At 36.6% G+C, this 20,943-nt stretch overlaps 1 protein-coding gene across 1 annotated transcript in view; it reads left to right on the plus strand.

The window, feature by feature from the left end:
• The window catches only part of LOC129000578 (maestro heat-like repeat-containing protein family member 1), a 45,270-nt gene extending 24,416 nt beyond the window's left edge, over positions 1–20,854 (plus strand). The window contains exons 16-39 of the mRNA XM_054427539.1: positions 827–1,008; positions 2,416–2,555; positions 3,888–4,063; positions 4,791–5,012; positions 5,794–5,962; positions 6,559–6,694; positions 7,769–7,928; positions 8,765–8,961; positions 9,512–9,652; positions 10,288–10,402; positions 10,841–10,987; positions 11,157–11,246; positions 11,308–11,454; positions 11,624–11,770; positions 11,940–12,086; positions 12,256–12,402; positions 12,572–12,718; positions 12,888–13,034; positions 14,434–14,460; positions 15,233–15,424; positions 16,056–16,208; positions 16,474–16,608; positions 17,074–17,176; positions 17,436–20,854. Coding sequence (XP_054283514.1) covers positions 827–1,008; positions 2,416–2,555; positions 3,888–4,063; positions 4,791–5,012; positions 5,794–5,962; positions 6,559–6,694; positions 7,769–7,928; positions 8,765–8,961; positions 9,512–9,652; positions 10,288–10,402; positions 10,841–10,987; positions 11,157–11,246; positions 11,308–11,454; positions 11,624–11,770; positions 11,940–12,086; positions 12,256–12,402; positions 12,572–12,718; positions 12,888–13,034; positions 14,434–14,460; positions 15,233–15,424; positions 16,056–16,208; positions 16,474–16,608; positions 17,074–17,176; positions 17,436–17,590 — 3,522 coding nt within the window. The 3' untranslated portion in view covers positions 17,591–20,854. The remainder of the gene's footprint in view (positions 1–826; positions 1,009–2,415; positions 2,556–3,887; positions 4,064–4,790; positions 5,013–5,793; positions 5,963–6,558; positions 6,695–7,768; positions 7,929–8,764; positions 8,962–9,511; positions 9,653–10,287; positions 10,403–10,840; positions 10,988–11,156; positions 11,247–11,307; positions 11,455–11,623; positions 11,771–11,939; positions 12,087–12,255; positions 12,403–12,571; positions 12,719–12,887; positions 13,035–14,433; positions 14,461–15,232; positions 15,425–16,055; positions 16,209–16,473; positions 16,609–17,073; positions 17,177–17,435) is intronic.
• Positions 20,855–20,943: the final 89 nt, after the last annotated feature.

Consider the following 20,943-nt stretch of genomic DNA (forward strand, 5'->3'; position numbering starts at 1 on the left):
GGACCAGCTGTAGCATAGCCTCCTCTAATACAAGGCTGCAAAGAAGTAAATGTGCCAACGACGCAGGCCTGGCCTACCAGCTGTAGCATAGCCTCCTCTAATACAAGACTGCAACGAAGTAAATGTGCCAATGACGCAGCCCCGGCCTACCAGCTGTAGCATAGCTTCCTCTAATACAAGGCTGCAAAGAAGTAAATGTGCCAACGACGCAGCCCCGGCCTACCAGCTTTAGTTTAGCATAGTCTCCTCTAATACAAGGCTGCAACGAATTAAATGTGCCAACGACGCAGCCCAAGCCTACCATCTGTAGCACTAATTCATATATAGCGTCCTCACGATGCTAATGTTTACTTGTTTGTTACTATTACTATTGTTTATTGTAGTGTGTTAAAAATATATATTAAAGCAAGACGAGATTAATGTCCTTAGCAGTTTTAGAGGTGTGATCTTCAATGTGAAAACTTTACATTTGAAGAGTTTGTACATAAATATGCGTAACATTAATGGAACAGAGTGTGTGGCTGATTGTACTTGTTTGCAGTTGTGGAGTGACTGTAGCGAGTAGTTTATAGCGATGAGAGGGGAGCGTTGATGCCACATTGTTGGGCACAGCCTGGCATTGGAGGATGCTACAGCTGTAGTCAATTTTTATTTCAAATATAACATAAGCCAGTCACAACATAATTTAGGAACAACATAATTTACATGAATCGCCAGAATAATGTACATGCAATTTTCTATAATATCTAATTGAAAAATATAAATACTCTAAATATCTATAGCTTCTACTCTAGTTTAAACAGTACCCTCTTGTATCTGTCAACAGGACCCAGCTGCTCGAGAGGCCACTCTACACACGATCGCGAACATTGCAGACACACTAGACCGTCACCGAGACACGTACTCGGAGAACCTCAAGTCCCGGGATCTCCTACTCAACACTCTACTCTCATTGATCAACAGCTCTTCCCCCGACCCACTGTTGCTGAAGGTCACAGCCGCTGTGGTGTATCCTTTGTCCTGCAGTCGTAAAATAACATTTCTTGTTTTAACTTTTTTTGTTAGTAAAGATTTTTTATTTAACCTTTTCTCAGTAGATGTGAAATATGGAAAAAGGATTTTTTTTGTCAGAGTTTAAAGTGTTTTTATAGGAAACTAGCTGTGTACCCGTTCTACGCACGGGGATCTTATAATATTCAGTTGAAACCTTCTTATATAACGAACAGCAGTTGGTTTGCATATTTTAAGATATGCTGGCCAAACTATTATACATAGCTTCATTTTATGTTGTTTTTTGTTGTTCCGGATCGGTATGACAATCAATAAAAGGTTAAATTACCTCTGTGTCTGCCGGTCGATCCTATAACGGTAGGCTTACTTTTATTTTTACTATCTGATCTCGTTTGCATGGCTCAATCACGTCCTGGTTGAAGTTCGTTCGCTACGCTCACTCACCTGTATGTTGGAGCTCGTTCGCTGCGCTCACTTTCCTTCAGGTTAGCTCGTTCGCTACGCTCACTTGCCTTCAGGTTAGCTCGTTCGCTACGCTCACTCGCCTCCAGGTTGCAAATTAGCTGTTGTCATAAATGTAAAAGAAATAATAGTGCTAGTGCTGCACCCTGTTGGTAATCCTTGTAACTTTAATGCTATTGAACATCACAGAACAGAACCAACTTGTTTAATTGAAACAGCTGTTAAGATTCAATAATTTCATTTCTCATAAGGTTAACATGGGCTTCCAGAAATTCCACGTCAAAAATCGACAAAAACTTGATTTTCAAGGGTTTACTGTTAAATATCTAACTGTCTCATATTCGATGAAATACGTCTAAAACCATCTCATATATGTATAGTATTTGGAAAATAAGTTTCAGGCGGGACAGTGCTATAGTTATTGAGGAGTAGTTGTAATAAAGTGCGTATTTTAGCGTTACCAAGAGAATGACAGATAGACAGACAGACAGACAGACAGACAGACAGACAGAAATTGAGATAAGGTTTGATTCGGTTTCTCTGACCTATGAAATGTAAAAATAACCAAAAAGTTCATTATTCTAAGCAATGTACAGACAAAACTCTAATTTTATTTATATAGATATTGTTTTGGGTGTTGTTTAAAAAGATGGAAGAGGGGATTTTAATCGATTTTGTCTGTGTGTGTTAATCTTTGTATAAGTTGTGACCACATGTTAGGTATGCAATGGAAGTTACTGTAGTTAGTGAGTGAGATTGTAATCAAAATATTGAGAACTAATTCTATGGCACGACATATTTTTTACCTGTGTTGCGCTTGTTTAGAGCCTCAAATAAAAACTAATTTCCACACAAAAATAACATTGGCCATAAGATAGTAATAACTTAATGTAAGTACTGCAATTTAAGTCAGTATATTTTTAATTTCCTTCATATAAACAGTAAGCTACCACCAGAAATAACGACAGAGTTCAGGTCAAAGCTTCTTTGCTCCTGTTTTGACCGGGTCTTTGCTGCAGAAAACGGTGAGAATAATGCAGAAGAAAAGCCTCCAGACTGCAATCCAATCATTAAGAATTTGGGTAATGATATTTCATACAATAACAGTAACCACCTATGATTAGTCTATTACTGCATACCTAAATACATAATCATGTGGTAACATAATAGTTATTTGTGTAACTAGTGGTGAAAGTGGCACTTTGCTGCACACGAGAGCAATGTTTACCGGAATGATCTCGAGTGCAGCAAAGGCCTTTTTCACTCGTGTTACACATTATATTTTTCCTACAGTCACTTTAAAGCATATAAATAATTAGTCTTTCAAACACTATACAACACGTTTTTAGGTTCAGCTGGCAACACAAATGGTGCCCTAGAGAAAGTAGTACCCGCGGTCCGTATCACTCCGCTATTTTTCCTCGGCAAGAAATGTGCTACGCGTTTTGAGAATATAGTTCCGTATGTTTTTGTAATTTGAAGTGGTTTCCGTGCCTAAAAAAATGCTTTAAAGGTATTTTCTTGTTTATTAAGATCGTAGGAATGTTTTAAAAACGTCTAAAAGAAAAGTCCATTCAGTTCAGAAATACCGAAACTATAAACACGAAATGACAGGTTAAATCGTAGTTATAATAGTCAATCAGCTGCTCATAGTATTATTATCTTTAAGTGTTGCCAACCTATTTCCAAGCGTACACGGATTACGTGCATAATAGATCCACGCTGTTTTGTGTTGTTTCGTTGGAATCCTGATGTGCGGCAAAGTATAAACCGTACGGCAAAGTATAAATATGCAGCAATTAGCAGCTTTCTGTACTATAAACAGTACAAGGAAGCCAACTTTGTCGGGTGACTGTAGGAAAAATTATTTGCAAGGAGAAAAACACGTGTTAACAGCACTTAAGCAATTTTTTTCCTGTATGTGTTATTATGTGATCATTGAAAATTACTTGCATATTTTTATGATACAAAGCATCACTATTTAACCTTTCCTTTCATAACCTCATAAAAATGTTAAAACAAATTTTCAAGATTCATATAGCAGAAAAAACCCATTTCTGCAGAGACAGATTATACTTTTGACTAAAAGTAAAAGTAAACTTATTAGCCTTTGAATTTAGCAGGCCTATGAATGAACAGAGTAAGACATTTACTCTCATAATGAAGGTATGTTACTGAAAAAGTATATTCAAATTTCTCTCTAATTTAATGTCTTGGAAGCTCCCATGAAGACGGAACAATCTAGTTCAAACCTGTCACAAGCTCTGTGTTCTTTACTACTCCCACAGATTTATATCTGGTTCCAACTTCTGTGGTGAGAGCTTTTAGTAAAGCAAGGCAAGTTAGCTGACAGGAGTGTGTTGAAGACCCTAATCACAGACAACCCTCCTGACACTGTCTCATTTTCTTTGCAGGTCTCCTGGTTGAAGAGCTGCTCATAGACGACATTTCTCCGGCCACTTTAGACGACATATCTACCATGCTGGAGCCTTGGTTGATCCAACGCAACGTACAACAACGATCTGCGGCCGTCTACATTCTCAGGATAACCCTGCAGGCCTATTACCACCACATGACATTCGGATATGAAGTGAGCTACGATTTTTATAATCAACAGAAATATATCTGGTGCTATATTTTCCATAACTTAATGAAGCCTGTGACTGACCCTAGACACTCTAGCGTACGTGTTCTGTGACTTTACCAAGTGTGATTAATGTTATGTAGTTGTAATTTGTTACTGATGGCGTAAATCATTTGGATTTGTTTGTGACTGTGATTGAATATCATAGGGATAGTTGTTTGAAAATGTTGAGAATCAAATCAAAACTGATCCAAACCAAGTGTTGTTAATGATTTTGAATTTTTTAAATCTGCGAATGAAGGAGTTTAGTTTTCACAGGGATGATTTTGAACATTTTGGAAATAAAATTAAATGAACATTTATACGTACAATAATGTGAAGATGACATGAATTAAATTTTGATTTTTTTCTGGTTCACTGTTTGGTAAATAATTCATGAAGATAAATTGCTACACAATAAACTCTCAACATCAACACTTGTAATTATACAAAAAAAAAAAGCCTATCTGAGGGATTTGGAAGCAAATAATAGTGCTGTTTGTGGACTTAGTTCATGATCTACTTTAATATAAAAATTTCAGATTAGTTGGTTCTGTAGTTTTTTGTGTTTTTGTTTTTAATAAAAGAAACGTTGACACATAAACCACCTCTTCTTAAAATTAAAATAGATATCCACATTTCTGACAACCAACCTTACATTAGATAAGTGGTTTAACCGACTTTGCTTCCACAGAACCCCAGTAAGTTCAACCAGGCGGGTGTGCTGATGGGGCGCGCAGTACTGCGTTGTCTGGACGAGGACACACAAGTGCAGGCGTGTGCAAGAGAATGTGCTCGTCTAATACTCCTCATCTCCGCCAAGTACGAGGGCCAAAGCATCAGTGACTCAGAACTTGAAGCTGCTTTTGCAAGCATGAACACAAACAGTGCCTCCGTCAATGAACAGCTGGCCAAGGTAACATGAAGGGCATGATGTATGTCATGTGTGAGTCAGTCTTGTTACTGATTGATAGTTGCTGAGTGGTTATAGTGTTTGCCTGGTAGTAAAAATGTTGCCAGGGTATTTCTATCATATTTACACGTAGCTTGTCATTATTCTTATAACAAGAGTCCTTACTTAAACCTAAATAACAGTCTTAAAAGTATTTAGTAATAATAACCGAAAATTTTGTTATTGTTATTATTAGACCAGAGAAAAGTGAGAAACTTTTGATGGTTTTAACTGGATCTAACTGCCCTTTGATTGTTAGGCTTTTCATAAATTTTAATGGTTAAAAACAGTTGATCCAAAGCCTCATTATATCGGGGTTTACAATATATATTTCAACAAAACTTTGCTGAAATCCAAAAAGAGAGAAAATACATTTTTAGTGTTTACAACAATAATTTAGAATTTTACAAGAAGTAGGACAAATATGTTAACAGCCCTTTTGTAATCCCTGTTTACCCAGGCAATAATTATTGTAAAAGAAAGTATAAATTATTCTGTTGCAAACTCTGGTGGAAACATGGCTTTAGTAACACAAGTAATATTAGCCATTCTACACTCTTATTTGGGTTAAAATACAGCCCATTGTGTCCCAATCTCCATCAATAACAAAATGGTATTTGGAACTTTGTTTTTGATATTTTCAACCACCGAACTATAACCCATCTCTTATTTTGGACGCCCTCAGAAATGCTTGTAAAAAAATTAAATCAAAAATTAATCTCTAAACAGTTTTTTTTGTCCTCAGGTTGTTGCTGGCAAGCTGCCCCATTACCAGTTGAACCACTTCGCAGATACAGTACTACAAGGACTATCTGACCTAGAGCCAGCCAATGTTGAAGCTGTTTGCGACATTCTCGTGCATTTCTTCCAGGCTAAGGGTGGCGAACTGTACCACCACATCAATGACATATTAGGTATAATTTATGTTTTTACAGAATCTATTTAACTAAACATGTTCATGCGACGCCGCGGTCATTGCCGCAGACCGAGGTATACATTTGAATCTTACACATAGACCGGCTGTCACTTGGATAACAGTATTCCGTTCTGTTTAAATCACCAGGTATCAACGAATGCTCCTCCTCCTATTCCTCCTCAGTTCCTCTTCCCTCTTCTCTGTATCTTCTAGGTTTTTCTCTTAGCATCATTTTCTATCACCATCAACTCCATTTTCGTAGGAATTCCTGGACTGCTTTTCTCATACCAACATACCTTGAACAATTTAAGCATACTCAAATAAAGGGAAGCGATTAGGACTTTCTTTGTCTGGTTCAATTATACAGAATGAAAAGTTTAACATAATCTGAAAAACACCACATAGTCTGAAAAATTCAATGAATTTTTGAGAAAAAACAGCCTAGGAAATTCAACATAGATTGACAGATCTACCATTGCCCGAAAATTTAACCCATTTCAAATTTAAAATAGTTTCTCATACTTTAACTTTTAAGTTATTGTGATAGTTAATTAGATCCTGTGTTGAGCTATGTATTATCACCAAATTTTTCAGCTCTGCTACTCACACGACTGGCTGCCCTCAACCCCACTAGTCGTACAGGGGCTGTCCGCACACTTCTACCGCTCGCCAAACACCACCCTAAAGCCATGGTCAACACACTGCTGGCTCAGCCCCTACCTTGGCATCTGTGAGTGGACATTTGACAATTGAAACATGTTTCATCTTCTTAAAAGTACACATTCTTGATTGAGCAGAGTGAATCGAAGCTCTTTAGGATCTTTCTAACACTATCACTCAATAACGGCTGAACATATTTTAGCCAAACTTACCAAGGTTGTTTTGACAAATGTTTGGAAGGTTGTAGACGAAACAATTTCAATTTTTGATAATGCCTATAAAATTTAAAAATAACTTAAAGTTTTTAAATTTTAAAGTTGGCCTTATGGGTTGCTATGATGGTTAAAAAACCATGTAAATGTAAACAAAACAAAGAATCTTAGCATATGTTTAAAATCAAGCCATAAGACCTCAACGCATTACAAAGGATAAACATTCGGAATGACCACTGATCAAATAATACAGAGAAAATATTACACACCATTTGGAAACTACCTACTACTGATCGAATATGTTCAGTATTTTACATATTTTACTTCTTTAATCTAAATTAGGTTATAACAAATTTATCTTATGTGATTGGGAATTAAAACAACTATATGAATAAGCGGTAGTTAGACATATACTGGATTGTTAATCATTTTTAGGTGATACTGTATAATACTATAATAGGTCTATCGTTTGTGTGTATTTGTATTATACATAATCCTTTTAAGCCATACGATCTTTTTAAGAAGACTTTTACACTGTGCTGTGGCAATTAGGTTAAGTTAGATTAGTTCAGTTTGGCTTCATTTTGTTTATGATAGGCCTAATAACAAATAAGGAAACATTTCTAAAAACACTGTTGATCGGTTAAACTATTGTGTATAATTTTAAAGAGATGAATTTACAATAGATATTTTGTACAGGAACGATAGATTTACCACCTATCGATAATTGTTGGAAATCCACCAGAAATTTTACCAATGACTTCGGTTAATTAATGGACGAAAAGTTATGATTGTTGTTAACTGAGATTTGGTGGACTCGCCCATTGTTGCGCTCACGTTCACACATCTCGTTGTCGCAGAATAAGCGTACTACCAGTGTAGACAGGTGAATGTGAAATAGAGTTTATAGAATGAACTATGTTTGTTGGCAGGAGTGTGTGTGACAGTTGGAAGGCCCTGGCGGCAGACCAGTCCATGGCTGCTGACATTACAGATCAATTCCTGCGTCTCATCAACACCTCAGCCTTGCTCAACGAGGACGCAGCCACGACTGGCGACCGGCCTAGAGTCGCTGCTCTGTTACCTTTTGCTGTAAGCCTATGTCTATTATCTTGTCTACTTTATTGAAACCGCACACCTTATTTATGCAGGTGGTATGGTTATTAAAAAAAAGTCTTTGCCCATGTCAAGTCAAGTTTTGTCAATGGCTCATTCGATAGCGTGGCAGACTATGAATCAATCAATATGGGGGTTGTGTTGTGGTGCCGCTACTACTGATCTGTAGAGACCACTCTTATACTGTACTGGCTCACTTCTTGCTTTGCTGAACACATTCCTCCCACAGGCCTGAGGATATTGTGCTCAGGCAAAGGCAAAAGAAGCTGCCCACCCCTTTTGAAAAATTAAACATTTAAAATTGTTTGCACTAATATAACTTGGACTGGAGAAAACATATTTTAAAACACTTTTCTACCTCTTAATAAACCCACCTTAATTGATTTAACTACTGATTTAACTTATTATTTTTGTTTTGAATATAGCATTATGTTATTTTAGTGATATAGTTATGATTGTTATTTATAATTGTTTTCCTCGGAAAGCCTTAAAAAATCAATTAAATTTCAAACTTAGCTATCTTGATAATGTCTCATAGATTACTGTTGAAGCTTTTTTTTAAGAGGGCCAGGCTTACAAGCAACCATGGGATTACAGCACAGCTAGAACAGCTTATTGTACACCTGTTGAAGCTTAATGCTTTATTAATTTACAAAAGGCAAGCATGTACAGATATTACACTGTAGAGGTTAAGTCTTCAACGATCTTATTTTACTCAATCAATTTACAACCTAACAAAACTCAGCAATTACCCAGAAGAATGACACATCAATTTTATCCTCAATGTCTTACCATAACTTGTTTGGTGGCAGGCTATCTCAGCCTTCAAAGAGATGTTCCTGGTGGCCTCCATGTACGACCTAGCCTCTGCCCACTTTGCTGACCTGTTTGCCTTGCTGCTTACTGTGGTCGCTGCCTACGTTGGAGTCACTCCTCCCATCTATGCCCCTGGGACAAACAAGACCATGTTCATACCAAACAGAGAAGCTTACAAGATCAACCCAGCTAAGTACGTCAACTATTTTGAGCTTTAGAATAGTCTAACTTGTAAGTTCAGTAGCTGAGTTGTTAAAGTGTTTGTCTCAAATGTAACTGGTTTGATCCTACGTTAAGTCAGTACCTTTTTGATAGTTAAAAATAGGGCCCAGCTTGATGGTTATGCATTTAATCATTGGACCAGCTAAAGAACCACCTGACTAGTCAATGACTATGTCTCATCCATTCAAAACTCACCCTTCAGTTATTTTTGTTTCTACACACCCTTGTTTTGACAGTGTCATACGAATCCAATCTTATTTAATGATTTGCAACTAAGTAACTGTATTGTGTTTGTGTGTAATAAATGAAAATTATAAGAGAAAAATTAGTAAGTCATGTTAACAAGAAGAACCAGAATAGAATCATGTTTATTTGTTCAATATTATAAATTATTTTAAAATCATCAGCTGTTCTAATTAATTTTAAACAGGCTAAAGAAAAATGTTAGGTAAAAGAACTGAACAGTAACTACACCATTTTTGGCATGGCAGTTAAATATAATGCACCGTCTTATGTTGCAGAGTGGCGCAGGATTGTTTCAAGAATTTCCTGCTGTGTGCCAGATGTGATGCGGCCGCCGAGGCTGTGTTGGAATGTTCACAGATAGATCTGGGCAGCAACAACATAGACTACTTCCTGGCCATGATACCAGCTCTCGCCAGGTATTAGTTGTGAAAATAGCTAACGTTCATTTTGTTTTCACAATTCTATCTCCATTATTCAGTGGTTTAACATTGCCTATAAGCTATTTTATATATGATTTTCCTCCTTTACAAGAAAAAAAAACTAACTGTCATATTACAACAATACGGCAATTTTTGGTGGAGACACACAAACATACACAGCGAGAATTTACAAAAAGCTGCAAAACGCAAGATATGAGGTGCAACTGGCAAAGAATTAACCCATCCTGTCAACTTGCACCGAAGCCATCCCCCATTTATTTAAGTGGACCTCTCTTACTAAGCTCTGCCACAGAGGGTGACCTCCACCGGAAGTTCATATCAGGGTTAATATCCTCATTTTAAAATTAGGTAGTGTTTTGTCATTTACATAAAGTTTACCATATCTTGAATTCATGGAGGTGGTTAATTGTATTAAAGCAATTTCACAATTGTTTGTTTATGGAATTTTCACCATAATTTGGAAAAGGCTAGGTCAATCTAGCAAAGTTTTTGACTAGTAGTATTTTTATGATGAGAAGAATAACTGTAAATCAAATGTAAAGATTTTCAACTATTCTGTAAAACTTACTACATTATATTCAAAGTTTTGATGATCAATGACAATGTTACAGGGCAGTGTGTGAGAGCTGGGGACATTTGCTGCCCAAGATACTGACAGCTCTGGGTCAATACAATGACAGCACATTAGAGGCTCAGAGGGCTGCCGTAACTGCCTTCAATGTTGAGGTACAGTCCAATTATACCATAAGTACAGTAAGTTATACCATAACTTACGTCAAAAATAGTAACATGTGATGATTTGATCTTTGATAAATAAATCAAATGCATCCTGTGTGGTGGATGTTTTAGTTTTACCGTTCATTTTATCATCTTCTGCCATACATTCAAGTTTGTGTTTGACAGGCAAAGATTTGTTTTATGGCGTTACGGTATTTTAAAATATTAATCAAGATCTGAATAACTTTCAAGGCAGATATTCCTTGTTAAAAAACCTGCCTACTCTTCAATTTAATAATAGCATCTCGCGGTAATACTTGATAATAATTAATAAAAAAATAATAAATAATTAAAATAATCACCATCCTCTATGGTATGAGAAACTCTCAAACGATTATGAAAGGGCAGAAATGAATGGACCCTTGTATTGTTAATGGTATGTTACAGTGTATACAGCTGCAGTGTGCAGGACAAACTGTACTGATAGACAGTGTACTCAGTAACCTACTGGCCTCCCTGACTGATCCCTCGGCTCTAGTGAGGAGACTCAGCCTCAAGGGTCTTGCTAACATCTCTTATCTGGATGTATCCCCTGTATGTTACAGTGTATACAGCTGCAGTGTGCAGGACAAACTGTACTGATAGACAGTGTACTCAGTAACCTGCTGGCCTCCCTGACTGATCCCTCGGCTCTAGTGAGGAGACTCAGCCTCAAGGGTCTTGCTAACATCTCTTATCTGGATGTATCCCCTGTATGTTACAGTGTATACAGCTGCAGTGTGCAGGACAAACTGTACTGATAGACAGTGTACTCAGTAACCTGCTGGCCTCCCTGACTGATCCCTCGGCTCTAGTGAGGAGACTCAGCCTCAAGGGTCTTGCTAACATCTCTTATCTGGATTTATCCGTTACAGTGTATACAGCTGCAGTGTGCAGGACAAACTGTACTGATAGACAGTGTACTCAGTAACCTGCTGGCCTCCCTGACTGATCCCTCGGCTCTAGTGAGGAGACTCAGCCTCAAGGGTCTTGCTAACATCTCTTATCTGGATGTATCCCCTGTATGTTACAGTGTATACAGCTGCAGTGTGCAGGACAAACTGTACTGATAGACAGTGTACTCAGTAACCTGCTGGCCTCCCTGACTGATCCCTCGGCTCTAGTGAGGAGACTCAGCCTCAAGGGTCTTGCTAACATCTCTTATCTGGATGTATCCCCTGTATGTTACAGTGTATACAGCTGCAGTGTGCAGGACAAACTGTACTGATAGACAGTGTACTCAGTAACCTACTGGCCTCCCTGACTGATCCCTCGGCTCTAGTGAGGAGACTCAGCCTCAAGGGTCTTGCTAACATCTCTTATCTGGATGTATCCCCTGTATGTTACAGTGTATACAGCTGCAGTGTGCAGGACAAACTGTACTGATAGACAGTGTACTCAGTAACCTACTGGCCTCCCTGACTGATCCCTCGGCTCTAGTGAGGAGACTCAGCCTCAAGGGTCTTGCTAACATCTCTTATCTGGATGTATCCCCTGTATGTTACAGTGTATACAGCTGCAGTGTGCAGGACAATCTGTACTGATAGACAGTGTACTCAGTAACCTGCTGGCCTCCCTGACTGATCCCTCGGCTCTAGTGAGGAGACTCAGCCTCAAGGGTCTTGCTAACATCTCTTATCTGGATGTATCCCCTGTATGTTACAGTGTATACAGCTGCAGTGTGCAGGACAAACTGTACTGATAGACAGTGTACTCAGTAACCTACTGGCCTCCCTGACTGATCCCTCGGCTCTAGTGAGGAGACTCAGCCTCAAGGGTCTTGCTAACATCTCTTATCTGGATGTATCCCCTGTATGTTACAGTGTATACAGCTGCAGTGTGCAGGACAATCTGTACTGATAGACAGTGTACTCAGTAACCTACTGGCCTCCCTGACTGATCCCTCGGCTCTAGTGAGGAGACTCAGCCTCAAGGGTCTTGCTAACATCTCTTATCTGGATGTATCCCCTGTATGTTACAGTGTATACAGCTGCAGTGTGCAGGACAATCTGTACTGATAGACAGTGTACTCAGTAACCTACTGGCCTCCCTGACTGATCCCTCGGCTCTAGTGAGGAGACTCAGCCTCAAGGGTCTTGCTAACATCTCTTATCTGGATGTATCCCCTGTATGTTACAGTGTATACAGCTGCAGTGTGCAGGACAAACTGTACTGATAGACAGTGTACTCAGTAACCTGCTGGCCTCCCTGACTGATCCCTCGGCTCTAGTGAGGAGACTCAGCCTCAAGGGTCTTGCTAACATCTCTTATCTGGATGTATCCCCTGTATGTTACAGTGTATACAGCTGCAGTGTGCAGGACAATCTGTACTGATAGACAGTGTACTCAGTAACCTACTGGCCTCCCTGACTGATCCCTCGGCTCTAGTGAGGAGACTCAGCCTCAAGGGTCTTGCTAACATCTCTTATCTGGATGTATCCCCTGTATGTTACAGTGTATACAGCTGCAGTGTGCAGGACAAACTGTACTGATAGACAGTGTACTCAGTAACCTACTGGCCTCCCTGACTGATCCCTCGGCTCTAGTGAGGAGACTCAGCCTCAAGGGTCTTGCTAACATCTCTTATCTGGATGAGCAACAAGTAGGTCCACATCCTTGAATTTATATAATTAGTTCTTTAACTAAAAAAAAAAAAACAATATCTCTACAATTAACCCACTTTAATATGCTCCTTGTTAGTAAATGAGACCACTTAAGGATCTACTGTTGGGTCAAAAAGTATAGATACTCAAGTTTGAGCTTCTATTGCAACGTAACCAGTAAACATAGACAAAAAAACAAGTTACATCATACTTAATTTTACGAATTTATTTCTGCGTTTATGTGTGTTGGTTTCACATTTTATATGAAGTTTCAACTCAGCCTTTCAGTGGGTTGAATGAAAAAAGTGCAGGTTTTTCCAACGCGCTTTTTTGCGCTTTACCAACAACGGGCGAATTTAACATTTTATAACAAAAAAACTAATGATCTAATCGTCATGAAATTGTTATAGCTATTAGAATATATACATATAAAGAATATTTATAAGCTTTAGAATTTTTCGTCAATAAACAAAAATTCTGTTAAGGTTTTTGTAAAGGCACTTTATTTCAGCGACGGGACAAGTTAGAAACTCCAATGAAAGCTTAAATTAAAGCTCTTATAGAGATACAAATTAAAAGTTAAGTTACACATTGGCTAAGTGGTCTTTGATAATTCAAATGGACGTATAATCAAAGCTGTTCTGAAACGCAATAGTGCATGAAATTTGTACCGCTATCGATCCGCAGTTATTAAGTTGGTTATTGAAATAAATACTGAACATAAAAAATACAGTTTTTGTGGTTTTAATACTAGTACAGTAGACCCTCTCTAATCCGGCACTGCACCACTCCTGCGCTGGTATTCCGAGGTATTCCGCGATCGCGTCAAAATTCTGATTATCTCCTGCGGCCGTGTAGACATTATCGTTGTCTTCCGCAGTCACAGCAAAAATTTTACCATCTCCCGCAGCCGTGTAAACATCCATATTCTATCCCGCGGTCACGGAAACGTCGTCGTCGTCTTGCGCGATCGCGGCAAAGTCATAACATCTCCTGTGGTCATGGAAGCGTCAACATTGTTATGCATGATCGCAGCAAAATCATGAACATCTCCTGCGGACGTTTACACGTTATCAACGACTCCAGGATGACGGAAATATCGTCGTCCGATGATATCAATAGCTGTTTCTGATCGTGTGATCTTCGGAGACGGGTTTTAAGTGTATTTTAAGTGTTTTTATTGATAACATTCCAGGAATCTGGCATTTTCACTAATCCGGCAGTGTCACCGTCCTATATCTGCCAGATTAAATTGATTAATACTAACTTTACTAATAGGCCTACTAACTTGAGTCTACTTTTCCTATTTTATTCAAACAGGTTATATCGTAACTACAAATTAATGTGCAACACAAACTCAATATTATGTTTATGTATAATAGTTTGTCTTTTGTATAGCTTGCATATTGGAACCATTGTGTTGTGGTATGTGGCAAGCTCTTTATTATGCCAATTGGCTGGATTATAACATTCTTTTTTTTACTTTTGCCTGTTTTTTTTACTTTATTTTTAAATAGTTGATGAAGGATAAAAAGTTGTGATTTATAAATTCAACTTCTGTAATTTGATTTTTGATTAATTATATTTTTTGTTTTGTGAATGGTTGTTTAACAAAAGTCTAACATAATCCTGTAAAATAATTGTAATTTGATATATGTGGCCTGTTGTAAGACATCTTGAGTAGAAGTTTTGCAAAGGCTTTAAGCAGCATGATATCCAAAAGTATAAAGTCAGTATTCAAAATAAAATTACAATTTTTTTTTCAAAAAAATACAAATGTACAAAACAAATACAATTCAGCCACAAAAGCCAAAAGCCATTTGGCTTGTCTGCAGCAATTATTCAAATTTTGTTATTTTACAGTGCTTTTTTATTCAATCAGTCTTTTGTTTCCCTTGTTTTTCTGTAAGAATTCAATAATACAATTTAAAATAAGTTAGTTCGAAATGTTACTAATTAAGATGGGAACACATCTGGGTGTATTTTACACAAAATATTAATTAAAGGTGTGAGTATGGAATAGAATGAGATGCCTTGTCTTGCGGACCCATAATTTGTGTATGATACTGAGAGTATCACTGTGAAATTAACCTTGTTGCTTCTAAAAGTACATTAACTTAAAAAAACATAGTTTTTCAAACCATAACTGTTAAAAACTAAACTACTGCTCCAATAGAATCATTTGTGTTTGTTGCAGAGAGAGCGCCACTGCGAGAGTATCTTGGAGGCTTTAATCCAAGGCCTGGACGATCACGACGCAGAGTGTCATGGAGACGTTGCTCTGCAGGCGATGGTCGGACTCTCGCAGGTGCTACCTACAATACAGCAGGCGCACGTACGAGACATACAGGTGGCGGTGGCGCTGCGAGTCAAACCGTTCTTTGAGAAGGTAGCTGTCTCCAAACTGCTGGGGGTCGCATATAAAACGGGGGTGTGTATACTGAGAAAACGTTTGTGGATTGTGGTTTGTTGAGCTTTTTTGTAAAATGAAGTAGTCGGATTGTCGAGGGTGGAACTGTGAGTAGAATCTCTATACAATGGTGTTTGCAAAGTGTATTTTAGTTACTACACAATTTATGACTGGTAAATATTTCATAGCTTTGTAATAAATGTTATTTTTAACAATTCAAGTATATGATAAATCTTATTGGTCTTATTGGTTATGGTTTATTGATAAGACATTTTATAAGTTATATATATATTATCTTTACTTTGTGTTGTACTGCGGTTTATCATGATAAATAAATCATTTTTTAGATATTTAAATTATTGAAGGACATGATTTTGTTAACAATTTCATTTATCTGATTGTTCAACAAGAAGTTAAAACATAATTTTCAACAAAACCCACTACGATCTGTTTATAACAAACCTGTTCAAAGTGTCAGTAATGTAAGAAAATACCTCTAGATTTTGCCTGAAGTCTTATTTTAAACATAGTACATCCAGCCAAATTATTATAAGTACTGTAATACCTACGCTATTTCCCGAGGTTTGTTGTGATAAGGTTTGTGTCACAGGAGAACATAGAGCTGCGAACGATGTCGCTGAGGCTGCTGGGAGAACTGGCCGTTTCTGGGGGTTCTGCTCTTCCGGGCTTCCAAGAGCAAGTCAAGGCGTGTTTGGTTTGTCTGCTCATGCATCTGTGTGACTCTGAGCCGTCTGTAGTTAAGGTTTGTGGTTAAATGATATTAATAAAGATGATTCATTCATTAGAGATCTCAATGACATTCCTAAATAGCTCTATGACTAGATAAAATACAAAGGTTGTGATAGATAGGTAGACTCTCACTCTTTGAGATCTTTATGGTTCACACTGCTCCCGCATAAGACTTCCTACTGATGGTTAGGAATTGCTTAGTTGGAACAAGGGTCCAGTCACGAGTTGTAAGATATCTAGTTCTGATATCTAGTGACATTTCTGTGTTTACTGTTTAGGCGTGCAAGTTCAGTCTACGAGCTGTCAGCAACATTTTGGAGGCTGAGAAGACAAAGGCAATGATGAACCAGCATCTGATTGATGATGCTACTCTATACTACCAAGATTTTTTCTTGGGGCTGGCTAAACTACTGGTGAGACCTGTATTATAATGTATATTCTCTTGTACTACTGTTAATTACAGAAAAGGCCTAAAACAGCCAGATTCATGAAAATATTTGATTATTTTCTTATATGTCTTAAGGACGCTAGTTCTAGCTTGGAACTGTTTTTCACATTACTTCAGGCTAGTCCTGGTGGGTTGCGGCATTATAGATCAAATCCATTGGTGATTGGCAGGATTTGAACCTGAGACCTCAGGCACTGAAGCCACATGCTCTAACACTAGACGAGCTTGCTCCCCGGATGCAGGAACATATTAAATTCTGAGTTTTCTACAGCATAGCTTTGAAGTGATAACTTACTCTACTCTGTTATCATATACCCTGTGACAACACATGCAAAGTAGTAATTTTAAATCCTCCATGGAATATGCTAAATCATTAATTAATATTACTATAGAAGTTTCCTCTTTTTAATCAACTGATATGTTTCTTAAGGTTGAAGAAATGACTGACCAAATACCAGTGATGATCACCACAGCTCTAAGTTATGGTAAAAGTTCCTGGCCTTCCATTAGAGCTGGCTCTGCATTGTTTATTGGTAAATACTTTCATGAAATATTTTTGAAGTTTATTTAAGTTATTGGTAGTTATCAATAAAAGTGAATGGAAGTAGCGTTTTCTCCATAATAAACACAAAACTGTACAAAAATTAGAATATTTCTCCAGCTAAAATCTTCTAAATTGTTGTACATCAGCTAAATTGTTGTTTCTTTGGCCAGAGTGAACTCTCTCCCATTCAGGTATCCTCAAAAAACTCAAATCTACTTTTGTTCCTAATTTTTTCTATATTTGTGCAGGAGCCCTATACAGCAACTCTCCCAGCTACGTGCGTGAACGTGTCGCTCTGGAGACAATAACTATGAGGCTACTTCAGCAAGTAAAGGATCCCGAGAGAGAAGTACGCAGCTCAGCAGCTTACGCCTTCTCACTGCTGTTCACCTCTCCCTCGTAAACTACCACCTCTCCGTAACTGTAGAAGTAGATGGATTTACAAGATTCATACAATGAATACCCAACTGTCAAACAGTGTTGGATTCTTCTTTCTACTTTGAACGCCTTGTGTAAAACACAATGCAGTTGTAAAAAGTTCTTTTGAGTGTCACTATTGGTAAATTGTGAATAGTGTACACCTAGAAGGGGTTGAGTTCAGCTAGCTTATCTGAGAAAAGTAAGAGTCCAAGGGCTAAAAGTTACACAAAAACATGTTGCAAAACATAAAACTTATGTTATGTCCTAACCGGGTAGATTGAAGATATATTTATTCTCTCTTTTCTTATTCAATCTAATTACCGAAGAAGCCTAATTTAGATGAAATATCAGTGTTATGTTCTGTAACCTTTTATGTGAATCTATTTCCCCCTGGACTCTTTAAATTTTCTCAGATTTTTTTCTCAGATGTTATCTCTTTAAAGATCTGCTTCCTTAAAATTTTTTTGGTTTCCCGCATTCATCTACTTCTACGAAACTAAGCCATGTGATAAATCAACCTAGTCATAAATCATATTTTTGTAATTTCCAAACTGAAAATAACAACCATATATGGTAATTTGATGAACTTATATTATAAAGATTAGTTAAGCAAAAACATAGGCCTATATTTCAACACGTTCCCTGTGTTACGAGATCTCGAGGTCTCGAATCGTACCTACCTCTTAGTGCGGGACCCATAATTTTACTTTTTCCCTTAATTTATGACATTGATATTTCAGCGTATAGTTATCGTAAAGAAATGAAACTTGTACATAAGTAATGCATTTTTATTGATGAAACAGCTAGTAAACAAGAAATTAACGAGATGAATAGATATCTAAAAGAGATAATGCACTGAAGTTATAAATTTTTCCTTTATTACCATACGAGACCTCTGGATGTCGTATCAAAAATAGTTGTTTCAAGCACCACAGGAGGCTAATGGCGTGATTAGTAACCATGGCAACTTGTTAAATGTGAATGAAATGAAACCCAAGAAAGAATGGAAGAACTATGAGAAAGAATAATGATGTATGTTCTTATCTTTATGAGTTATCTAATGTTTTATACATTTACAAGATAATTAATAGTTTTCAACTACGGGAACAGTAATTTATAATTAACAACGTGCTTTTCTTCTGAAACAGCACTACTGGATGCGTTAATTAAGGTCAATAACCTAAAATACCGTCATTGCGCAATGTTGGATTTTGGTATAAAAATGCAAATCATAGCATTAATTTGAATTGGAACATTCCTCTAGTCCCTAGCATTTCATATAAAATCAATGCTTGGTTAACTCAAATTATATTTTTAATGATTCAAAGTTTCTACGCGGAAAAAGACAATCAAAAGTCAAACCGGGCAAGGAATTTAAAAAAAAACAACTTTGTATCATTGTCCTGCGATTGGATTCCCCCTAGCAAGTCTAAATATAGCTCGCGCCCACCCCTGCCATACTCGTTCCACTGTGGCTCGTGCTCATTTCGAGGTCATTGCCAAACCCAAAAATTATAACAAAATTAATAATTTGTAAACATATTTTTTTCATTTTTATTTTATTTAGCCTGAAATCAGCCATAAGGAAACGTATCATTATGAAAAGTGATAATAGAAAGATAAAATATCCATTTTTTACGGTTATGATTATTAGGAAATTGTAAATAATTAGAAATCACATATTTTTATAATGTTTCATTGTATGAGAGAAATTAATACAAATAAATAATTAACGTATAGCTGTGAGATCCCAGGGTCTTGTACAATCTTGTCATATTCAGTTCCTGGGCTGGCTGAAGGTTGTCAACATTGTACGGTACCGGTTCAAATAAACAAACACAGAGCGCTCTCTTTTCTTTGTGAGGTTATGATGTACAAATGATTTCTGCGCAACGTAATCTCGGGGTCTCGTATCGCACTTGGGTAGGCATAATTATAGCGGACGAGACCTATAGATCTCGTAACGCACCATTGGAATAATGCATGAAAATATACAACACAGCAAACGTGTTAAAACAGAATTGACATATTTAAAAACTTTTTTTTATTAAGTTAAAACTTACTGCCTCATTTAAAATGTATATTAAATTATTGAAATCATTTGCCCAGCAATGTGTAACAGGTAATCCATTTTTAGGAACTAGTATTTTGTCAAATTAGTATCAATTTAATTTGTTTATAATTTCATTATATTGTAATTTGTGTGCTGTTTGTCTTATTTATTTGTTGCAATTATCACAGATAATTTTATATGACTTAGTTTTGAATAATTTTATATTTTTCAAACAATTTTTATTTCATGTAGTTTATTGAATAAATATTTTTAGTACCCAAAATATTAATAGAACGTCTATTCAAGAATTTATTGTTAGTTTTAGCTTCTATTTCACACAATAATTTACCATTTATGGTATTGTAAAGAAAATCAAAATGTTATCTCTAATATTCAAGCTTAATATAATGAAATTTGATTTGCTTTTCATCAAAATAGTCAATGAAACATATAAATTTGTGTCATAGTCAGACAAATAGGTTTAGAATAAAATACTGAACCAAACAAATATAACTAGGGCATAAAGTGACTCTTTTTTTTACTTGAACCCAAGTTTTGGAAACTGAGGGTGGGTTGAATAGTCACTTTTTGCCTGAAGGCTTTTTTCTCCCTAGTGAGCATTTAGACCTGCAATGCATTTTGCTGCAGTATGACAAAAATGATAAAAAAATTTCAAATTATTGGAAATTAGGAATTTATAACCCAATTAAATATATTTTATTGAAAATCTACTGTCATTCCATTTTTATAATAAAGTCATTATAGGTTGTTGTCGTATATTTTAATAATAAATAGCCTATGTTGTGATAACTTGTTTGTATATTATTGCTTTCAAAATTTATTATTATTTGCCATTTAGATTACTGTCAAAGAGTTATAGTTTTATCAAACGTAAAATATTTACCTTGATATCATTATAAACTTGCATCGATGAGGACATTTTTTTGAAAGTGTATTTTGCTCAAAGTATGTATGTGTGTAGCTTGTATGGGAATGTTCAATAACTATGAAAATATGAACTGTGATAAGATATATTTCATTACTACTTAAATCCTTAATAATTGTGAAATATTCTAATTTGAGTCTAAAAGAAAATATTTTATGCATTTGTATATAGGCTTAGTGAATAATTTTATTTTTGATTAGAAAGCTTGTAAAATTTAAGAGTGTAAATAAATGGTTCTCAGAATTTTATTGATGCTTGGATGAATATCAGCCTTTTCTTTCTATCACAATAAAAATATATAAGGTAAAACTTGTTGGCAAAATTCCTATTGAGAATG

Source organism: Macrosteles quadrilineatus, unplaced genomic scaffold (genome assembly GCF_028750875.1).
Source record: "Macrosteles quadrilineatus isolate MER2022 unplaced genomic scaffold, UCM_ALF_1.0 Scaffold_8__2_contigs__length_117827958, whole genome shotgun sequence".
In the NCBI taxonomy this organism is placed as follows: Eukaryota; Metazoa; Arthropoda; class Insecta; order Hemiptera; family Cicadellidae; genus Macrosteles; species Macrosteles quadrilineatus.